This window comes from Xyrauchen texanus, chromosome 14 (assembly GCF_025860055.1).
Source record: "Xyrauchen texanus isolate HMW12.3.18 chromosome 14, RBS_HiC_50CHRs, whole genome shotgun sequence".
NCBI lineage: Eukaryota > Metazoa > Chordata > Actinopteri > Cypriniformes > Catostomidae > Xyrauchen > Xyrauchen texanus.
Window position 1 is genome coordinate 11,066,028 of NC_068289.1, and position 18,353 is coordinate 11,084,380.

Sequence of the window (18,353 nt, forward strand, 5' to 3'; positions counted from 1 at the left end):
ACATTATTAACAATAACTATGTTTACCGTGGTAGATGTTTGCATGGAGAAAAAGCAGAAATAAGCTACAAGAGTCGCCTTGGTGCTGTTCTCAGGCGGTCAACTTGGTGTCGCTGTTTCAGACTTGCCAAACTTTGTGGTCACTTACAGTACTACTACGTAACGCAGTATCTTAGGTTATGAAATCAACATGTTTCCCATGCAGTTTTAAAATACAGGGGCGCAGCGCTAGAGAATCTAAACGCTATGATGTTACTTCATCTTCTTATTGCATTAATGACACTGTGTGTGGGTGAGTGTTACACCATCAGAAGCTCGGTCTCATGGGCTGTCACGAATGATGTGGTGGATGAAGAGCTGGACACGCACTCGGACGAGGCGCCCGCTGTACTCGTCGATAATATTGGGATCTGGAAACAAGCCTATCCGTCCTCTGTTTATCGGGACGCTTCAGAGAAGAAAGCTGACCAGAGATCGAAAAGCGAGGACGTTTCATCGGCGTCCCGTGTGTTTTCATACCGAATGGAGGAGGTGAAAGCCCCGTCCAGTGTCCCGGAGCCTCCGCCACATGAAGAGACAGCGAGAGTGGCCCGATATATGGCCCATTACAGCGACTGGGGTCACCTCGCCACAATCTCCACGCAAGAACAGGTGGTGACTTAATGTCTTCTGCAATGCACACTTCTGTAGAGGATATGCTTAAGTTATTTTTGTATATTTAAATACCACTTTACAGGGCACTGGCCCTGTTACACATGTTACTTTAATTTATTACTACAGTAATAACAGTAACTGTGTGCACAGTAACAAGCAGCTCGTCTAAATTATTTTAAGTGCACTTAGTTTATTAGTATTACGTAGTACTTACTGTAAGTACACAGTAACTTAAACACTGTAATGTAATGTATGACCAAATCAAAGTGTCATGACATTACTTACTATTTGAAATGAATGCATATTAATCAATTATCTTTTAAGCATTATATGATATAATAATGTTTGTTAATGCATTTAATATAAATAATAAAAGTTATTAAATATTTTACCAAACTTTACCTTTGTTTAAAGGTATAGTTCACCCAAAAATTACAATTCTGTCATCATTTATTTAGGCAGAATGTTAGTGTCAGTCACCACTCACTTTGATTGCATTTTTTTCCATTCATTCAGCTTCAAATTTAAAAGGATAATTCACCCAAAAATAAAAATTCTCTCATCATTTACTCACCCTCATGCCATCTCAGATGTGTATGACTTTCTTTCTTCTGCAGAACAAAAATAAAGATATTTAGAAGAATATTTCATCTCTGGTGATTAAAACTTTGAAGGTCCAAAAATCACATAAAGGCAGTATAAAAGTAATCCATAAGACTCCAGTGGTTTACTCTACATCTTCAGAAGCGATATATCGGGTGTGAGTGAGAAACAGATCAATATTTAAGTACTTTTTTAACCACTGGAGTTGTACAGATTACTTTTATGCTGCCTTTATGTGTTTTTTGCAGCTTCAAAGTTTTAGTCACCATTTACTTACCTACAGAGTAGAAATATTCTTCTAAAAATCTTCATTTGTGTTCTGCATAAAAAAGAAAGTCATAAATATCAGGGATGGCATGAGGGTGAGTAAATGATTAGATAATTGTAATTTTTGGGTGAACTATCCCTTTAACAGGCTATCCCTTTAATGTTTGTAAGGTAAATAATTTTTTTGTTGTTGTTGTATTACATGCCGGTGTGAAATGTTTTTCATTTAGGCTGTTATCTTTTCCCTGGGATATTTCTTCTGTTTAAAAGAGAATAAAAAAAACTACACTTTTGTCTGAATGTTAGATAAAAGGACTTCCATTTGGAAACATCTTCTCTGTCAGTGACGGTCCCCTTGACAACAGCACTGGAGTTCCTTATTTCTATGTTACGCCCATGGACAACACTGTAACGGATCTGCGCAGCTTTCCTTTTGCTTCCTTAACGTTTTCTGAGGCAGAGGGAGATTTCTGCAGGTGTGTAAAAAATCTAAAGTGCCACATTTCGCTTACTTTAAATATTTAATCGCTTGGAGGGAAAAGTAAGCGTTTGAATTTCAGACTGTACATTTAAGGATTGCATATCAAAGTAAAATGATTAAAATATATATATATATATTTTACAGAGATTACATTCATCACTGTGTGTGCATTTTGCAGATACATTCTGTACTTTTGTCACATTATGAATTTTCCTGCAACAGGAAGCAGGTTTATGACCCGGAGGACCCTAGGTGTGCTAGACTCACTTTGACTGGTAAAATGGTGGAAGTGGGACCAGAGGAGCTTGACTTTGCTAAGGAGGCTATGTTCTCCAGGTAATTATGCAAATGATGTATTATGCACACTTCTGTCACGAGTGATTGTGCAGCAATAAACACTCTTAAAGGTGAAGTGTGTGATTTCTGCACTTCTACAGTAGTTGCCACCAAACAGAACTGAAAAAAAATAGTTATTAAACAGGTTTCCCTAATTAGTTGGGCAGCTAAAAAAAACACCAATGTTTTGAAAGTACCACAGAGCTACAGACAAAATTCTGTTGCCTTATGTTCCTTTAAAAAGCTGTTGTATTTTATTAAAACTATTAGTGAAACTAATATAATTTCAATTTACAGATAATTGGCAAACAGTCCTATGCATGATATGCTTATACAATAGCATGCGTTGTGCATGCAAAATGCTCCAGTTTCACTTTATTTCACCTTTGCATTATACCAAATATGTTTGCATATATTTGCTAATATACGCAGTGTGTGGATACAGGAAAAGTGCAATTGACGTCACGTCATCATTACAGTAAACACAGATTCAATAGGCCGAGTAGTGGCAGAATTAATCGATAGTTTGACTAGTCAAGTAGTTGATGCATCCTCTAGTATCTGCAAATAAATATTTGTATTAATGTTGGTATGTGCTTTCCTTAGGCATCCTGTCATGAAGAAGTGGCCCCATGGACATAAGTGGTTTTTCATGAAGCTGGTTCTGCAGCAAGTTTGGCTACAGGACTGGGTTGGAGGAGTCTCTCTTATTCCGCTTGAAGAGTATTTCAAAGCCACACCTTTCTGAGGAAATAAACAACAACATTCTATAATTAACACAGTAAAAGCATAACTGAACTGAATAAAGACAGAAGTTGGTTACAATTTTTGTTTTTAACTGCTTCCAACAAGATGCATTTGCCCTGGCCATGACCCTGGTTTAGTGTCACAGGGCTTTTTCTCCCAAACATGTTCCTGAGGATTTATTGAATGTATGAATTATCTGAACAGTGCATATGGCAGTACAGTAATTCCAAAAACGCTCAAGGTTTGGGGCATTTATCACATACTCTATGCTAAGTAGCACTACATTTGAAGAATTTATGTTTCTTAATTTTTGTGTCAAAGGAAAGTTATTAATTCATTAAACACAAACATTCAAATCACTCATATCAAATTATACCACAGGCCTTAACAAAGTAAAGTAATCTGTGTCCGGCATACACATACAGAATACTAGTAAGTGGAGATTTGATTTGTCAAATTTTTCTGAAACATAATTTACATTGTTAAGGATTTTAAATTTCATCAACCGCTGAAATGTGGAATATAAGTTAGCACTTTTGTATTGTTTTGGATTGTGCAGAACATTTTTTTCATTGGGATTGATAGGGTCTAATGCTTTCCTACATTTCATGTTCATTTTCATGTCTGCATTTATCTCTAAAGGAAAGTGACATACATGACCTCACTACCTAAATTAACTATATCTAATATCTGTTTGTGCCTTGCATTGCTTTTTAACATTGTAATACATGTGCTGCACAAATCAAATAAAAAGTATTAATAATATACAGTATATTATGTGGAAAAAGCTGTTAGTGTAATTTTGTGGTTGACAGTTTTAGCCTTTTAATTTGAATGAAGAATTAATAGTGTAGATTAGGAATGGAATGTAGGAATGTTTATACAGAATTGAGCTTAAAATAATAGTACAGAGAGACTGAAGCAAAAGTATTATTTGCCTTACATAACACCAGGGTTGTATGCCAATCAGAATTGAATTAACAATGACTTTTACATTCTAATTCACTTCCTGAATTTGAGGGAACAAACAGGATGCAGACTTCTGAAATTCCTATTACAGTACATTTATTTTAATACATAGGACTATTTCAATACACATAAGAAATTAGCTTATATTTTATGGAGAATGAAAAACAGTTTCAATTTACCCCATTTGTTTATATATATAGTTATCTGAAAACAATGTGATTTGCATTTTTTGGTGACAAATATGTCCATTCATTTATGTCAAAAATGTCATGCATATCAGAAAGTAAAAAGGCATTAAGTCAAAATGAATTATGTAATTATTTTTTGTCACAAAACTTAAAAAAAAAAAATAAAAAAATGAATATGACAGTGGCAAGAAAAAGTAGTGAACCCTTTGGAATTACCAGCATTTAAATTTGTCTTAAAATCTGAGCGATCTTCATCTATAGTAAACAAACTAACTTATTACATTATTTGAACTAATAACGCACAAATTATTGTATTGTTCTTCTAAATTAACAACAGCTAATTAGAGTTGTCAAACCTGCCATCCAAATAATGAAATGAGATTGTAGGTGTGGGATAGAGATACAAGGACTTATAAAAAGCACTCAAACAATTTGAGTTTGCTATTAAAGGGTACCTATTATGCCCCTTTTCACAAAATGTCATTTAAATCTTTGGTGTCTCCAGAATGTTTCAGCTCAAAATACCCTACAGATCATTTATTATACCATGTTGAAAATGCAAATTTCGTGGCGGGCATAAAACTGATTCGTTTTTGTGTATGTCTCTTTAAATGCAAATTAGCTGGTGCTCCCCGCCCCGTGTCCAGAATAGGGAGGAGATTTGACATCTCTGCTTCGGATAACTAGACATCATAAGCAATATGACTGACAGCGAAAATAGTGGTGTTCAGCCCTATATGTTTGAACCGGAGTCAGACACTGATGAGGGAGAGACTCTGTCAGAAGTAACAACTTTGAGAACGAACCAAGAAGTTTCTGAATGGTTGTATGATTAATTTATTTATTTGTTGTAGGGTTTTTTCAGCAGTTTTGCAACATTTTCTATACACTATAACGAAACAACACACACAAACAAACATGTTGCGTAATGTTCACTTATTAATTGGCGTACAGGTGCAGCAGTGTCCGTCAACAGTAAATAGCTTGTTTTGAGACTGTGCTTATGATTAATGGTGATTTAAAAAAAGGACTGTGTGGATTTTTATCATTATAGTGTGATTGTGTACACACACTGTCAACACACATTTATGTACAAACACCATGTAAAAGTGAATTTTCCATTATAGGTGGACCATGACTCGCAAAAAGAGATCTCAGAAGACCTGTGGTGGCGTAGTGGCTAAAGCACAGGGCTGTTAATCAGAAGGTCGCTGGTTCGAACCCCACGGCCACCACCATTGTGCCCTTGAGCAAGGCACTTAACTCCAGGTTGTTCTGGGGGGATTGTCCCTATAATAATTCCACTGTAAGTCGCTTTGGATAAAAGCGTCTGCCAAATGCATAAATGTAAATGTAAATATTCATCTGTTCACATTTAGACAAATTATCTATAAATGGAGACGATTTAGTACTGTGGCTACTCTCCCTAGAAGTGGCCGTCCAGCCAAGATGACTCAAAGGGCACACTGCAGAATGCTCAATTTGGTAAAAAAAAAAAACAACTGTAGAGTTGCAGCTAAAGACTTGAAGGGATCATTGAAACTGGTTAACATCTCTGTTCATGAGTCTCAGGAACGAGCTAAGCAGTCAGCGAAAATTAAATGATGTAACTGAACTTAAAACAACATCTCTCACTCACTCTCTCACTCACTCACTCACTCACTCACTCACTCTCTCTCACACACACACACACGCACACATATAGCCACACTAAGGAATCTCCATAGACATAATGATTTTTATACTGTACGAATTACAGATTATATCACCTAACCCTCACAATAAACTGTCTGCATTTTTATATTTTCATAAAAGCTTTGTTTGTTTTTTAAGTGATTTGAATCATGGGGACACTAAAAATGTCTTCATAAACCACATTTATAGCATAATAACCTTGTAATTACCAGTTTGTAACCTAAAAAAAAAAAGTCCTCGTAAACTACCCCATAGGTGAAGTACGGTGGAGGGAGCATCATGATTTGGACCGCCTGGAAGCTTGCCATCATCTGTGTACAATAAAGGTTCAAGCCCACTAGCCATCAGTGACAGTGAAGTTCTGATTAGCCAATCAATTATTCATTAAATGTTCATACACATGCATGGCATTCACACACATCTAAATATAAAAGGCAGCTCTTGTTTGCTCCAATTGACAATGATTTGAACATGGAGTTTATACACTTGGTTTAACTGGCTGCTCAGCCTATTTTGGGCACTTTTTAGCTGGCCGGGCTGGTTCTACATTAAGATATATGTGGAGGAGAAAATGCTTTAAGATTACCCGATTGATCCATTTCCAATTTACTGCGCCTCAGTGAGTGTGTTACGTCAGAAATTAGTCAGAGCGATGGCATCAATCCACCATGTGGCGGCGGACATGAGCTGTGCATTGACTCAAACCAATCATCGTCCAGGGTGGATTAGCGCTACTATATGGCGGGGTCTAATAACTCCAGCCAATCACTGTTCCCACAGGGCTTTGAAGCTTTCGGTGGGTGTGGTCTTCAACAAAGCTTGATTGAGAGATCACATCACCGCTGAAGGATCGGGCTGGACGGTGCGTCTGTTAATTTGCTATTTACTGAACATCACAACGCCCATTTCAGCTCGGTTTCATTACCGGATTGTGCGTGTCAGATCGGACCGGTCCGGTTAGCAGTTGAATAACGGTGTGAAAAGGTAAGAAGGCTTGAACTTGGGGTTGTTGATCATGACTGTTGTGTCTGACACATTTGGGCTTTCTCTGACAGGTAGTCAACTCTGTTTATTTTACAGCACCACATGAAAATGGCTGTTTTCTTAGAATGCGATGGTGTATTTTACCCAGTCTCCACGTTTTCTGATATGAATTATCCTCTGCAGTATTTGTGTTTGTAACTTTGATGATGTATGTGCTTAGAATCAGCTGCTGTCTATAACAGGAAAATCAGGTTGCATGCACATTTATCAAAGCTGTTTGTATAATTATGTTGTGGCCAGTGCAGTCCAGAAACAAACAAACTAAATCCAAGACAATATATGTATTCATATCGATTTATCTGCCGTTTTAAAATCCGTTCATTATCTATTCCAGGACGGGCAAGCATGAGGATTGCACATCTTTCTGTTGAAATGCATCAGTTCCGTTGGGGTGCCTCGTGACTCCAGCAGCGACCGAGAGGAGGAGGAGCGCGGCGCAGACAGTCGATGATCCGGGCCCCCGTCACCTCCCGTCCGCTCCTCTGAAGCGCTTATGCACCCCTGCTGGACCAGGAGGACAAGAGGAAGCTGCACGGGGAGGCGCTGAAATGAGATGAGGCTCAGACATGGAACTGTTGCCACGGCGATTGTTTTCTTCACCTCGTTTCTCAGTCTGTCCTGGTATACGGCTTGGCAGAATGGCAAAGGTGAGTTGATATCTGGGATTTAATGCATTTACTTTTAAACTTCAGTCTGGTTTGATCAAAGGATTTCGATCAGTGATATTCTGAAGATGGGGGAGGTGTAGCCCCTTACAAAATGTTACCATAGTTATATTTATTTAATGTTACTATAAAATCATGCTTTGATTTGGAATCTTTCAGCGTTAGAAGGTTTCATAATCTTTTTTTGTTTGTTTGTTTAATAAATCTTTATGGCAGTTATGGTGCACAGTTCTGTTGTTTGGAACTTGCAACAAACTAATTTGGTTGTGTTGATTATTAAGTCTCTTAAAGGGAAAGTTCACCCAAAACTGAAAATTCTCTCATGATTTACTCACCCTAATGCCATCCCAGATTTGTATGACTTTCTTTTGTCTGCTGAACACATTTGAAGAAAAATAGAAGAATATCTCAGCTCAGTAGGTCCTTAAAATGCAATTGGATGGTGATTAGTAGGGATGCACCGAAATTTCTGCCGCCGAAAATTTTTGGCCGAAAATGGCACTTTCGGTTTTTGGCCGAAAGTGAAAAAAGTCAGAAAATATGAACCGAAAAAATATACCTCCTCGCCCCGCCCCTCAGTGCTCAGATTTCACTCTGGATCGATCTAGCCATTATCACGGCGCTACCCAACAAAGGCCAATAATGTCGAAATTCTTCCACACCGCAAATTTGATGTGATAAGCACATCAAATTTGCGATCTGCAGTGTTTATTCAGCAGAAATTTCAAGATATTTATATACAGAGTACAGCAAGAGATTCTACAGGAAAGTGCCCCGATCCACAGCAGTGCCACAACTAGCACAGCTACACTACAACTTGAGACGTATCTAGCTGAACTACACATTGCCAGAAGTGACAATCCCCTTGAGTATGGTCGCATAAACAAAGACCGCTTTCCATTGCTTGCACGGATTGCACACAGGTATTTATCTGCCCAAGCACCAGCACAGAGAGTGAGACACTGTTCAGTGCAGCATCTCATGTTCTTGATGAGCTTTCAGACAGGAGAGACTGTCAGAAAGTTTAGCAACTTTTGTTCTAGAAGAGAAACCTGTCACTTGTACTTAAATAGAAAGCAGTCCAATATGATGTGTATAGCAATTACATTACACTTGTTCTTCACTCGAGGATACATCTTTCGTTTACAGTTGAGGTTGGATTTAGTTCAATTACTGCTGTTTTGCACTGTTGTTTTGCACAATCATTTTCACTTAAAGTGTACATACGTTTACATAAACAGAATAGAGCACTGATCTATATATATAATTATATATTATAGTTATATATAGATCAGTGGAATAGAGGCCCTCTGCCATTCTGTGTTCTGCCTTTTGTTTTAATTAAAATTACTGTTGCATATTTAAACTTTTTGAAAGATGTTAGCTAAGTTCATTACTTGACTGTTGCATATAATAGTTTTCTAAAACTTTACATTATTTGGATAATTGTTAATAAAATCTGTAAAATTAGATTTTTACAGAACTGAATGAAGAATAATATTCAAATATTGAAATTTAAATAATTTTAAATAGGTCAAAAAAAAGGACATTTCGGTTTCGGTTTTCGGCCAAGTGCATCCTGGATTTTCATTTCGGTTTCGGCCCAGAATTTAAATTTCGGTGCATCCCTAGTGATTAGTCCTTTTGAAACTCCAAAAAGGACAGACAGTCAGTATAAACGTCATCCATACAACTCCACTGGTTAAATTAATATCTTCTAAAGCAAAACGATTGCTTTTGCTGTGAAAAGATCAACGTTTAGATGCTTTTTAACTATAAATCATCACTTCCAGTCAGCAGCTGTATGCACATTTGTTTTCGCGTCGGCAAGTTTTGGATGTATATCATGTTTTTCTCTCGGTTGAGACATCCTGGATGAGTAGAGAAATGCACCAACAAAGCTTCAAAAACTTGAATATTGATCTTTTTCATCGTTTACATCGTTTTGCTTTAGTAGACATTCATGTAACCAGTGGAGTCATATGGATGGAATTTATGCTGACTCTGTTTTTTTTTTTTGTGATTCAAAGGTCTAATCTCCATCCACTTGCATTTTAATGACCTACTGAGCTTATATAGATTATATACTATTATAAAAATAATCATTAGCACTGACTGTACACTTCTCAAATAGATTATATTCACAAGCGTGGGTGATGGTTAAACATTCAGCTTAATTTGTATTGTGCTGTCTTCAGTGAGGATTTGCTAGATGCTACATTCTTCATTATTTGCAATTGTTTTGTCAGACCATCATTGCAGACAATTAACTTCGCCCCTTCCGCTATGTACGGCAATCCGCAGTCCACAATCCTTTTGATTGGTTGAAGAAGTTCATCATCAGGGTACTGATAACACACTTCTATTTGTTGCATTTTCAGTGTTAAAGGTGCACTCCGTAACCTTTTTGGTTTGTTTCATCTTGGACACCTAGTGGTTTGGATGCAGCACCATTCAAAATCAATAGTTTTCTGTTTTAGATGCCATTGTAGAAATTTACTATTCACAGTCAGCCATGATTACTTTAATCCATGAGTAAGAGTGTTTAATAACAAGGTAGTTACTGAGAATAAGCAAGTAGTATTCGGTTGGTCATTTGATTATAACATGGCAGCCCCCATGAGGAGACCCTCTCCATGTAGAATAAAACTGCTTTTGTAAGGTTACCGTTATGACTGGAGTCTTCATCTCATGTGAGTGGTCATGATTTTATACAAATATTTCAAAACTACAATTAATTTATTCAGGAGTAAAACTATTTTAATGAAGAAAACACTACTGAGTGCACCATTTACATGCTACTCGCACTACTTACACAACAAAATGACGTAGCTTAGTGGAAAAGTTTGCGGTTTGGGGGTCACTTATAGATTTAGGACATACTTCATCTGGGAACGTGGGCATTGTCTCATGACGCGAATATATGACATAATAACTTTCTTGATATATGTAGCACTTCTAGTTGACAAGAGCCTTCTGACTCGCGGTTATCCGCAATTTTATAAAATCCAGAGTTTGAACGTTATGTCTCCTCAGCTACTGAGCCGTTATGGGATGGTAAAGTGTCCAGTCGATCCACACTTTGGGACTTATCAGGAAGCAATTGGTCATCCAGTTATATCTCACCTACTGTTTTATGAATACTGAGGATTCAGACATACTACTGTATAAACATATATGTTTTTGGCATAATATTTAGTAGGAAAGTATGCATATTTGGACGCACCATTGTTTTCAAACAGCCTTCCGTACACTCCTCTGTCTGTTGATCAAACAAACCTATAGCCTTGCTGCCAACTCACAGTCATATGGCATACAGTAAATGGTGTTTTTATACAGATTTTTTTAATGCTGCTCAGTGGTGGCATAAATTAATTGGCATACATTTATTTACACAAATATTTGAACATTGAATAAATAGCGATTGAACTGCATAATTTGGGCTCTATTTTGGCTCTCTCAAAAAAAAATATATAAATTATTTTTGCAAAGTACCAGTTTAGAAGTTTCCCAATAAAATTTACAGCATTAGCTGTAAGAATGTATTTGTTATGTCAGCAAAATGGACATTATAGCTAAAATATACCCAAATGAATAAAAATGTTTCAAATTGAGAGCTTGTGAATCGGAATCAAACCTTATTGGGAAATCCGTATCTATACCTAGCCCTGACTATGGTATTTTGATCTTAACTGTGATTACGTGGTAATTGTTTGCAAGGTGCTTAATGGTTACAGATATGGGCTGGTAACCAAAAGGTTGTAGGTTCATCAAACCCATCTAGGGGTGACTGACATGGAACACCACAGTTTGTGGGATTACATCTAGTTAACACATGTCCATACCTTTCATCTGCACTGGTTGACATCATCTGGCCAGCAGTGTCTAAAGGGAATTCTGGAGAAGACTTAATGCTGGGAAATTGTGTTTAGGAAAATACCCATCAGCCTTAGTTGGAAATAAATGAGCTCTGGGGCACACCGTGACAGCTCATTGCTCAACAGTCGATCATTTTCTAGTTAAATCCATCCCTCTATTGATTCAAGTTGGATAAATTAGAGCATACACAGTTCTATATGGTGATTCAATGCCAAATCCCTGATACTGGTTTATGTTTCGTGTAAGTGTTCTCCAGGATTTAGTCTGAAAATATCCCCCTCTTTGCATACCTAGTTCAAACAAATGGAAAAATATATGGAATATGTTTCTGTCAGCTTACTCAATGACAAACATACTTTCAGACATGTATTACTAGATATGCAATTGTATTTTCCTGGATGTTAGTTGTTGAGTGACAGTTATGCCCTTTTATAATGGAAATAATAGAGTTTGATACAGTAGATTTGCTTTACAAGTGGCTTGAGATCACTACTAAAGTACATACAATTTCTTCTAATTTTGGCATATCATCTTTTGTAATTGCTCAACTTAAAGAGTCTTTAAGTGTCTTTTTTTTTGTTTACCAGTTTATTAAGCAGTACGGATTCACAATAGCCTATACAAATACATACATAGTTATCTATATATAACATATAGATGGCAGTCCAGTAGAGTCTTTTGAAAAATCCCCTCTCCCCCATAAACCTGTATTATAACATCTTGTTTAACCTGTCTCTGGTTGAACATACTGTGAGCTAATTTCATCAAAGAGCGAAAATGTTGCAGGATGTATCATCTCATTGGATTATAATGCAAAATGTATTAAAACCCAGAAAAGTGCATAGAGCTCGTCGCTTACACGTCCGCTCTTCGCATGGCGTCACGTGACTCCCGGGAGAGGGCAGTTTTCTAGTGAATCTCATGGAGAGGGGAAATTAAGTGGAGGCACTCATCACATACAGCAGTGGTCACCAACCTTTTTGAGCCCAAGATCCCTGACCTCAGCCCTGATTAAAGGCAAGATCTACCTAATGAAGCAAGAGAAAGAAAGCCAAAATACTTCCAACTTGAGGCCTTTTATTTAGGCAGACTGTAACTGGTGTATTAAACAGGTCGTAGCTATTGCTTTAAGAACTTTACGTCACAACATCAATTTTAAGTTGCATTAAATTCATATGAATACAAATAGGAAAGGAATGTGGCCTATTTTCTATTTACTTTATAGAATTATGTAGGTAGGGCCTTTGAAAAATTAGGTGATAAGAAGGAACTTTAAAATTAATTAATGCATTAGGTATCATGAACTAATAATGAACAGCATTTATGAATTATGTAGATAAGGTTATTTTGTTCATAGTGGGAAAAAAATCGACACATTTTGTAATGAGCAGATCATATGTAGTGCCATTAATAACAGTTAATTGTGAAGCTTATGATATTGCTTCATGTATGTTTGTTATTTACTTTGTATCATTTAAGAAAGCAGATTAATGGCAATAACTTCCCCAGTAAATTAAACCAAATGCAGGTCTAGTCCATTTTATGCAGCATCACTTTCACAATACCAACAGGCAAAACGTTTGCAGTAATGTTCACTCAAGTCTGTCTGTGATTGAATACTGTCTGTGAGTTCTTTGTAGTTTGGCTCATAGCTGCAGACAGCCAGTTTGAGGCAGTCTGTGAGTTGTCTGTCAGTAAGGCGGCTCCTATACTTTGATTTTATTATTTTCATTTGTGAAAATGCCATTTCACAGAGGTAAGTGGATCCAAAGTAGGCACTCACCTTTAGTGCACATGGAGTGAGGAGAGGAAACTTACAAGTCCCCAAAAGTCACTGTCCCTTGATCTGGCTTTCAGTTCTATGTCATTTTGCAAATCAAGTATGTCCATGTCAACACCACTTTGCAAAGCTAATCCTTGATGGAATTTGGCTGCTACCTATTCTACATCAATGGGCTGAAATGGGTTTGAGACGAATGCAGCAATGTCTTCCATGACGTCTAACTCACCAAAACGCCGATTGAACTCCATCGCAACTTTGTCCAGGTGAGCACTGCTCCGGTTGGAACGCGTCCTTGTCTTTGATGGTTTGTGACATTTTTTCCAGGTTGGGAAAATGTGTTAGTCTCCTGCCGTTCAGATGTGTGGTCCAAAAACAGAGCTTGGCCTTGAACGCATTCACTGCGCTTATCATGTGGGACAGGGGTCGGTTTTTTCCCTGCATCTCAGTGTTGAGTGCATTTAGTTTTGCCGTTAAGTCCATCAGAAATCCCAGGTCAAGTAGCCATGCATCATCTGACAATTCTTTGTGCTCCTCATTCCTCGTTGACAGAAAAGTCTTTATCTCTGGCAGCAAGTCAACAAATCTCTGTAGCACTTTGCCGCGACTCAGCCACCGGACATCAGCGTGGAAAATCAGGTCTCCGTAAGCGGCATCGAGCTCATCCAATAACGCCTTGAATAAACGATGTTGGAGAGCTTTTGCTCGAATCGCGTTAATCATTTTGACCACCAGTGTCATGACGTGAGAGAAGTCCACAACTTTCCCAACCAAGGCCTGCTTATGAATTACGCAGTGATAATTCACAAAGTCTGGAAAAGCAGGATCATTGCGGCACAGCGCTATAAAACCAGAGCGCACACCGCGCATTGCCGGAGTAGTGATTGCCACCAGTTTATGAATGGGAATGCAGTTTTCATCGACGTATTTTTTAAATACGTTAAAGATATCCTCACCCTTTGTTCTGTCCTTCAAGTGCAGAAGAGTGAGAAAGTCCTCCTTCATTGTAGAATCCTGGAAAACCATTCTGACAAATACAACAAGCTGAGCTGTGTCCATTACATCCAGGGATTCATCCAATTGCAGTGAGAAATATTCACAAAGTGACAGGTCCCTTAACACCTGTCGATCCACGTCCTTCGACAGTGATTCGACCCTTCTTGTCACTGTTGCGGGGCAAAGCGGGACACTGCTGAATGCTGTTTTGATGTCTTCTTTTTTTTTTAAGTCGTTGCAAACTGTGTCAGCGATAAAAGCCATAGCCTGCTTGATTAACTCGTCGTCTGTAAAAGGCTTCTTATGTTTGGCCAAAAGGTGACTAACACGAAATGATGCTTCTGTAGCAGCCTTATGTCGAACAGCAGGTTTAGTGAAGAGCGACTGCTGGGCTTTCAACTCCAACTTTAGCTCCGCCACTTTTTTAGAACGGATGGCGCTATTCGGTGGATAGCTGTCCCTAAAGGTCGGATGGTTAGCATTGTGGTGCCGCTCCAGATTTCCTCTTTTAGCCAGTGCTTGTGTTTGCCGGCATAACATACATATACACTTGTCTTTAACTAACGTAAAAATGAACTGTTCTTCCCATTCTGGATGAAAATAATAGGTTTGAAGGCTTCTTTCGGGGAGCCTCAGCCATGTTAGCTGTCTGTAACTTGGCTAAAACTCCCGCGCTCTGCAGCGTCTGCGCACATAAAGCCCGCCTACTTTGATTTGATTGGTCATCTCAAATATTCTGACATTGACGAGCAGTGGCAGACCAATGAGGCTCAGATGAACACACACACACACACACACACACGCCTGTCCTCTGTTGATGTGTGCTCAGCTCTGCGCCGCTGCGGATTGAAGATGAAGAATGCGCTGCATCTGATTATAACAACACTGAAGCGAACACGAATTTGTGTAGCCTACACTTAATCACACATTTTTAGGGGGCCTAGGCAGAAGTTTAGGGGGGCTGAAGCTGTTTTAATATTATTTTCCCGATCTACAGGAAAATCTCAAAGATCGACATGTCGATCGCGATCGACGAGTTGGTGACCCCTGACATACAGTATACTTATTGCTTGTTCTTTTTTGTGGGGCTGGATTGTTTTGCTTCGTGGGTTGCCCATGCACGCATGCCCTATCAAGCGGCGAGCAGGAGAGTGTGGGGGCTGTGTTAAGCACACTGCTGGGGAGGAAAAAACATTTAGAATAGAAGAGAAATGCATTCAGAGAATTGGAGAGGCCAGTTTGATTAGTGAGGTCGACTAGTGAGCTCATGTAGATGATTTTTTTTTTTGTTTTTTGCTTTAATATTTTCTAGTGCTGGAGCTTTAAAGGGGATTCATTTCAAAATGCAACTTCATAGAGTGGGTTTTAGTGTGCTGGCATTGCACGGTTCTTTAGCCTGCAAACAGTAACCGTAACTGTTCAACTGTCTGCAGGCTAAAACCCTCTCTCTGAAGTTGCATCTCAAAATGTATCCTCTTTATAACACCTTATTTTTCAGCGAAACTAGGGCACTGCCATATCAACCTTGAATGTGGATCACTTCCGGTATCAGCAACTTCCAGCTATTTTAGCGATGCAAAAATACTACATTATGCTGCTTTATATTACAGGCTGGCAATATATGTCATCATATTATTATAATTAATTATGATTTTCATAAACGCATTGGTTTTGAATGCATATAGTTTTACCATATATCACATTTTGCCATCGTTTTATCACACTGTTGCACAGGCAGAAAGAATGAGCACTCAGACGCTGACAGGACAGTCCTCCTTGCCGTCTGACATGCCTCAAGAAACTTTACACAACCAGCAGAGAGCAGAAATCTGCTGGGCAAATGCTGCTTTAACTTTCTTTGCACCAAAACTGCATCTTGTTTCATCTTGTCAAATTAATAAACGCATTTTACTCTCCGTTCTTGTCAGAGAGAATTCTCTCTTTCTTAGCAGTGTATAACAGATATGCAGATCTCGCATTCAGCATATTTAAAATCGCCTTTGGAAATAAACAAATAAAGGCATCATGGGAGGTTATGCAGGTATGGTACATTTCTCAGGAGGAATAGCATGAGATGAAATAAATTTTTTTATACATCTCCCCAATTTAGAATGCCCAATTCCCAATGTGCTCTAAGTCCTTGTGGTGGTGTAGTGACTTGCCTAAATCCGGGTGGTGGAGGATGAGTCTCAGTTGGCTCCGCATCTGAGACCGTTAATCTGTGCATCTTGTCACGTGGCTTGTTGAGCGCTCCACATGCGTGTGGAGTCTTCACGCTATTCTCCGTGGTATCCACGCACAACTCGCCACGCGCAACACCGAGAGCAAACCACATTATAGCGACCACAAGGAGTTTACCCCATGTGACTACCCTCCCTAGTAACCAGGCCAATTTGGTTGCTTAGGAGACCCGACTGGAGTCACTCATCACACCCTGGGTTCAAACTCACGACTCCAGGGGTGGTAGTCAGCGTCTTGACTATTTTAAGCACAACCTTTGTAATAATATAAAACTAAATATAAATATGTAAAGATGTTGAAAAGTTTAATGTGGAAAAATATTGACCGACCACTAATTCCAGTGTCGACTAGCAGCATCAGAACCGTTTATTCGATTAGTCTTGCACATCTCTAGTTGCAACATCCATCAAAGCATTCTTTTTGTAACAAATTCACTGCCTTCTACTATAAATTTCAATTCTTTCTGACTCAAATATGACAAATATGTTTAACTGTCTGTATATGTGCAGATGCATATGGACATTTTGGGCAATCGTGTCATTATCACGGTAAACTGTAATATTGTCATTACTGGAGAAATCAAGATGTCTTAATTAAACATTACTTGAAATGTCAAGTTTTGGGCTTACAATTCAAATATATATGCTTCTTGAACTTATTTTTCTTAAAAATCCATGGACATAAGATTTGAAGTGTTAACTCAAACTATTAAGTACAACATTAAAGCTAAGAGGAATAAACATAATGCCTTGAGCTTGAGTTATTTAATGATGTTTCCTTGGTCAAAGGGAACATAGGGGGGCATGTAAATAGTTTATTAAAATTCAGAGGTTTTAGCTCTCTCTTTTTTTTTTTTATTTATGTTGTTTTGTTTAACATAGTTGTTACGTGTGATGTCACCTTTCGAATGATCTGTCATTCACTGACCGATAGTGTAAAAGTGGCTAATGACAGACAGAGGACTGAGAAATGAGAGCTAGACAGAGGGAGAAGAGAGCGAATGTGCAAATTATCTGGTCATCTATATTGTCAGTCAATTTCAGTTTTGGAAGGGGATTGAAGAGCATTCTTCAAGAGCCTATTATGGAATTTTGCCTATTATGGAATTTTGAAAATTACCTTTCATGTAGTGTGTAACATAGATATAAGTGAACAAAAACATCCTGCAAAGTTTTATATATGAAAGTTCACCGTAAAAAAAGTTATTGTCTCTCAAAAGTAGGAGTCGACTCTGAGTCAATGTAATTAATTGTTTTTCCAATGAGTCATTTTCCTTTTCGTTGTGACGTCAAGACGAAAAATTATCAAATTGGCCGCGCCCACTCATTGCGCGCGCAGACACCAGGGAAAACTTGAAAACATCATGTCGACAACAAGACACTGTGTTCTGAAGTGCATATGAAAAGCGACCTTTTTTTCACTGCCCAGGGACGAGCATGTGAAGAATCAGTGGCTAGAGTTTATATTTACAACTATACCACACAAGTATAGCCCGAACCTTGTGCTGTGTTCGCGTCATTTTAATGACGATTGCTTTACGAACATGAATGCTTTCAAGTGTGGATTCGCGAGCCGTTGATACTGAAGGAAGGTTCAGTACCAAGTTTATTTGGATCAGCTTCCTCCTCTGAATCACAACCTGTAAGTATTATTAATAATTGTTGCTTTTATGTGTTTTTTAGCATGCTTAATAAGTATTTGTGTGTGTTGTGTACGTTACGCTCAGCGCAGCTTCTAGGTCTCCAATGTCGATTCTTTTGAAATATGTGAAATGTTTGTCGATGTTATTGGAGTTGTCATAAAGAATAG

General features: G+C 38.2%; 2 protein-coding genes across 2 annotated transcripts in view; both read left to right on the forward strand.

Annotated features, from left to right (window-relative positions):
- The first annotated feature begins 134 nt into the window (after positions 1 to 134).
- On the forward strand, positions 135 to 4,336 carry creg2 (cellular repressor of E1A-stimulated genes 2). The gene is made up of 4 exons (XM_052142635.1): positions 135 to 650; positions 1,830 to 1,999; positions 2,227 to 2,340; positions 2,947 to 4,336. Exons 1-4 carry the CDS (start codon positions 246 to 248, stop codon positions 3,086 to 3,088), a joined length of 831 nt encoding a protein of 276 aa, XP_051998595.1. The 5' UTR covers positions 135 to 245; the 3' UTR covers positions 3,089 to 4,336.
- A 2,440-nt stretch (positions 4,337 to 6,776) lies between these two features.
- LOC127655229 (alpha-1,3-mannosyl-glycoprotein 4-beta-N-acetylglucosaminyltransferase A-like) overlaps positions 6,777 to 18,353 on the forward strand; it is a 60,436-nt gene continuing 48,859 nt past the window's right edge. The window contains exons 1-2 of the mRNA XM_052142907.1: positions 6,777 to 6,923; positions 7,318 to 7,630. Of these exons, the coding sequence (XP_051998867.1) occupies positions 7,537 to 7,630 (94 nt within the window). The 5' untranslated portion in view covers positions 6,777 to 6,923; positions 7,318 to 7,536. The remainder of the gene's footprint in view (positions 6,924 to 7,317; positions 7,631 to 18,353) is intronic.

Coding starts and splice junctions, on each gene's coding strand:
- creg2 (XM_052142635.1), top strand. CDS start 246: ATGATGTTACTTCATCTTCTTATTGCATTAATGACACTGTGTGTGGGT. Junction 2,000..2,226: donor GCAGAGGGAGATTTCTGCAG/GTGTGTAAAAAA, acceptor TTCCTGCAACAG/GAAGCAGGTTTATGACCCGG. Junction 2,341..2,946: donor AAGGAGGCTATGTTCTCCAG/GTAATTATGCAA, acceptor TGCTTTCCTTAG/GCATCCTGTCATGAAGAAGT.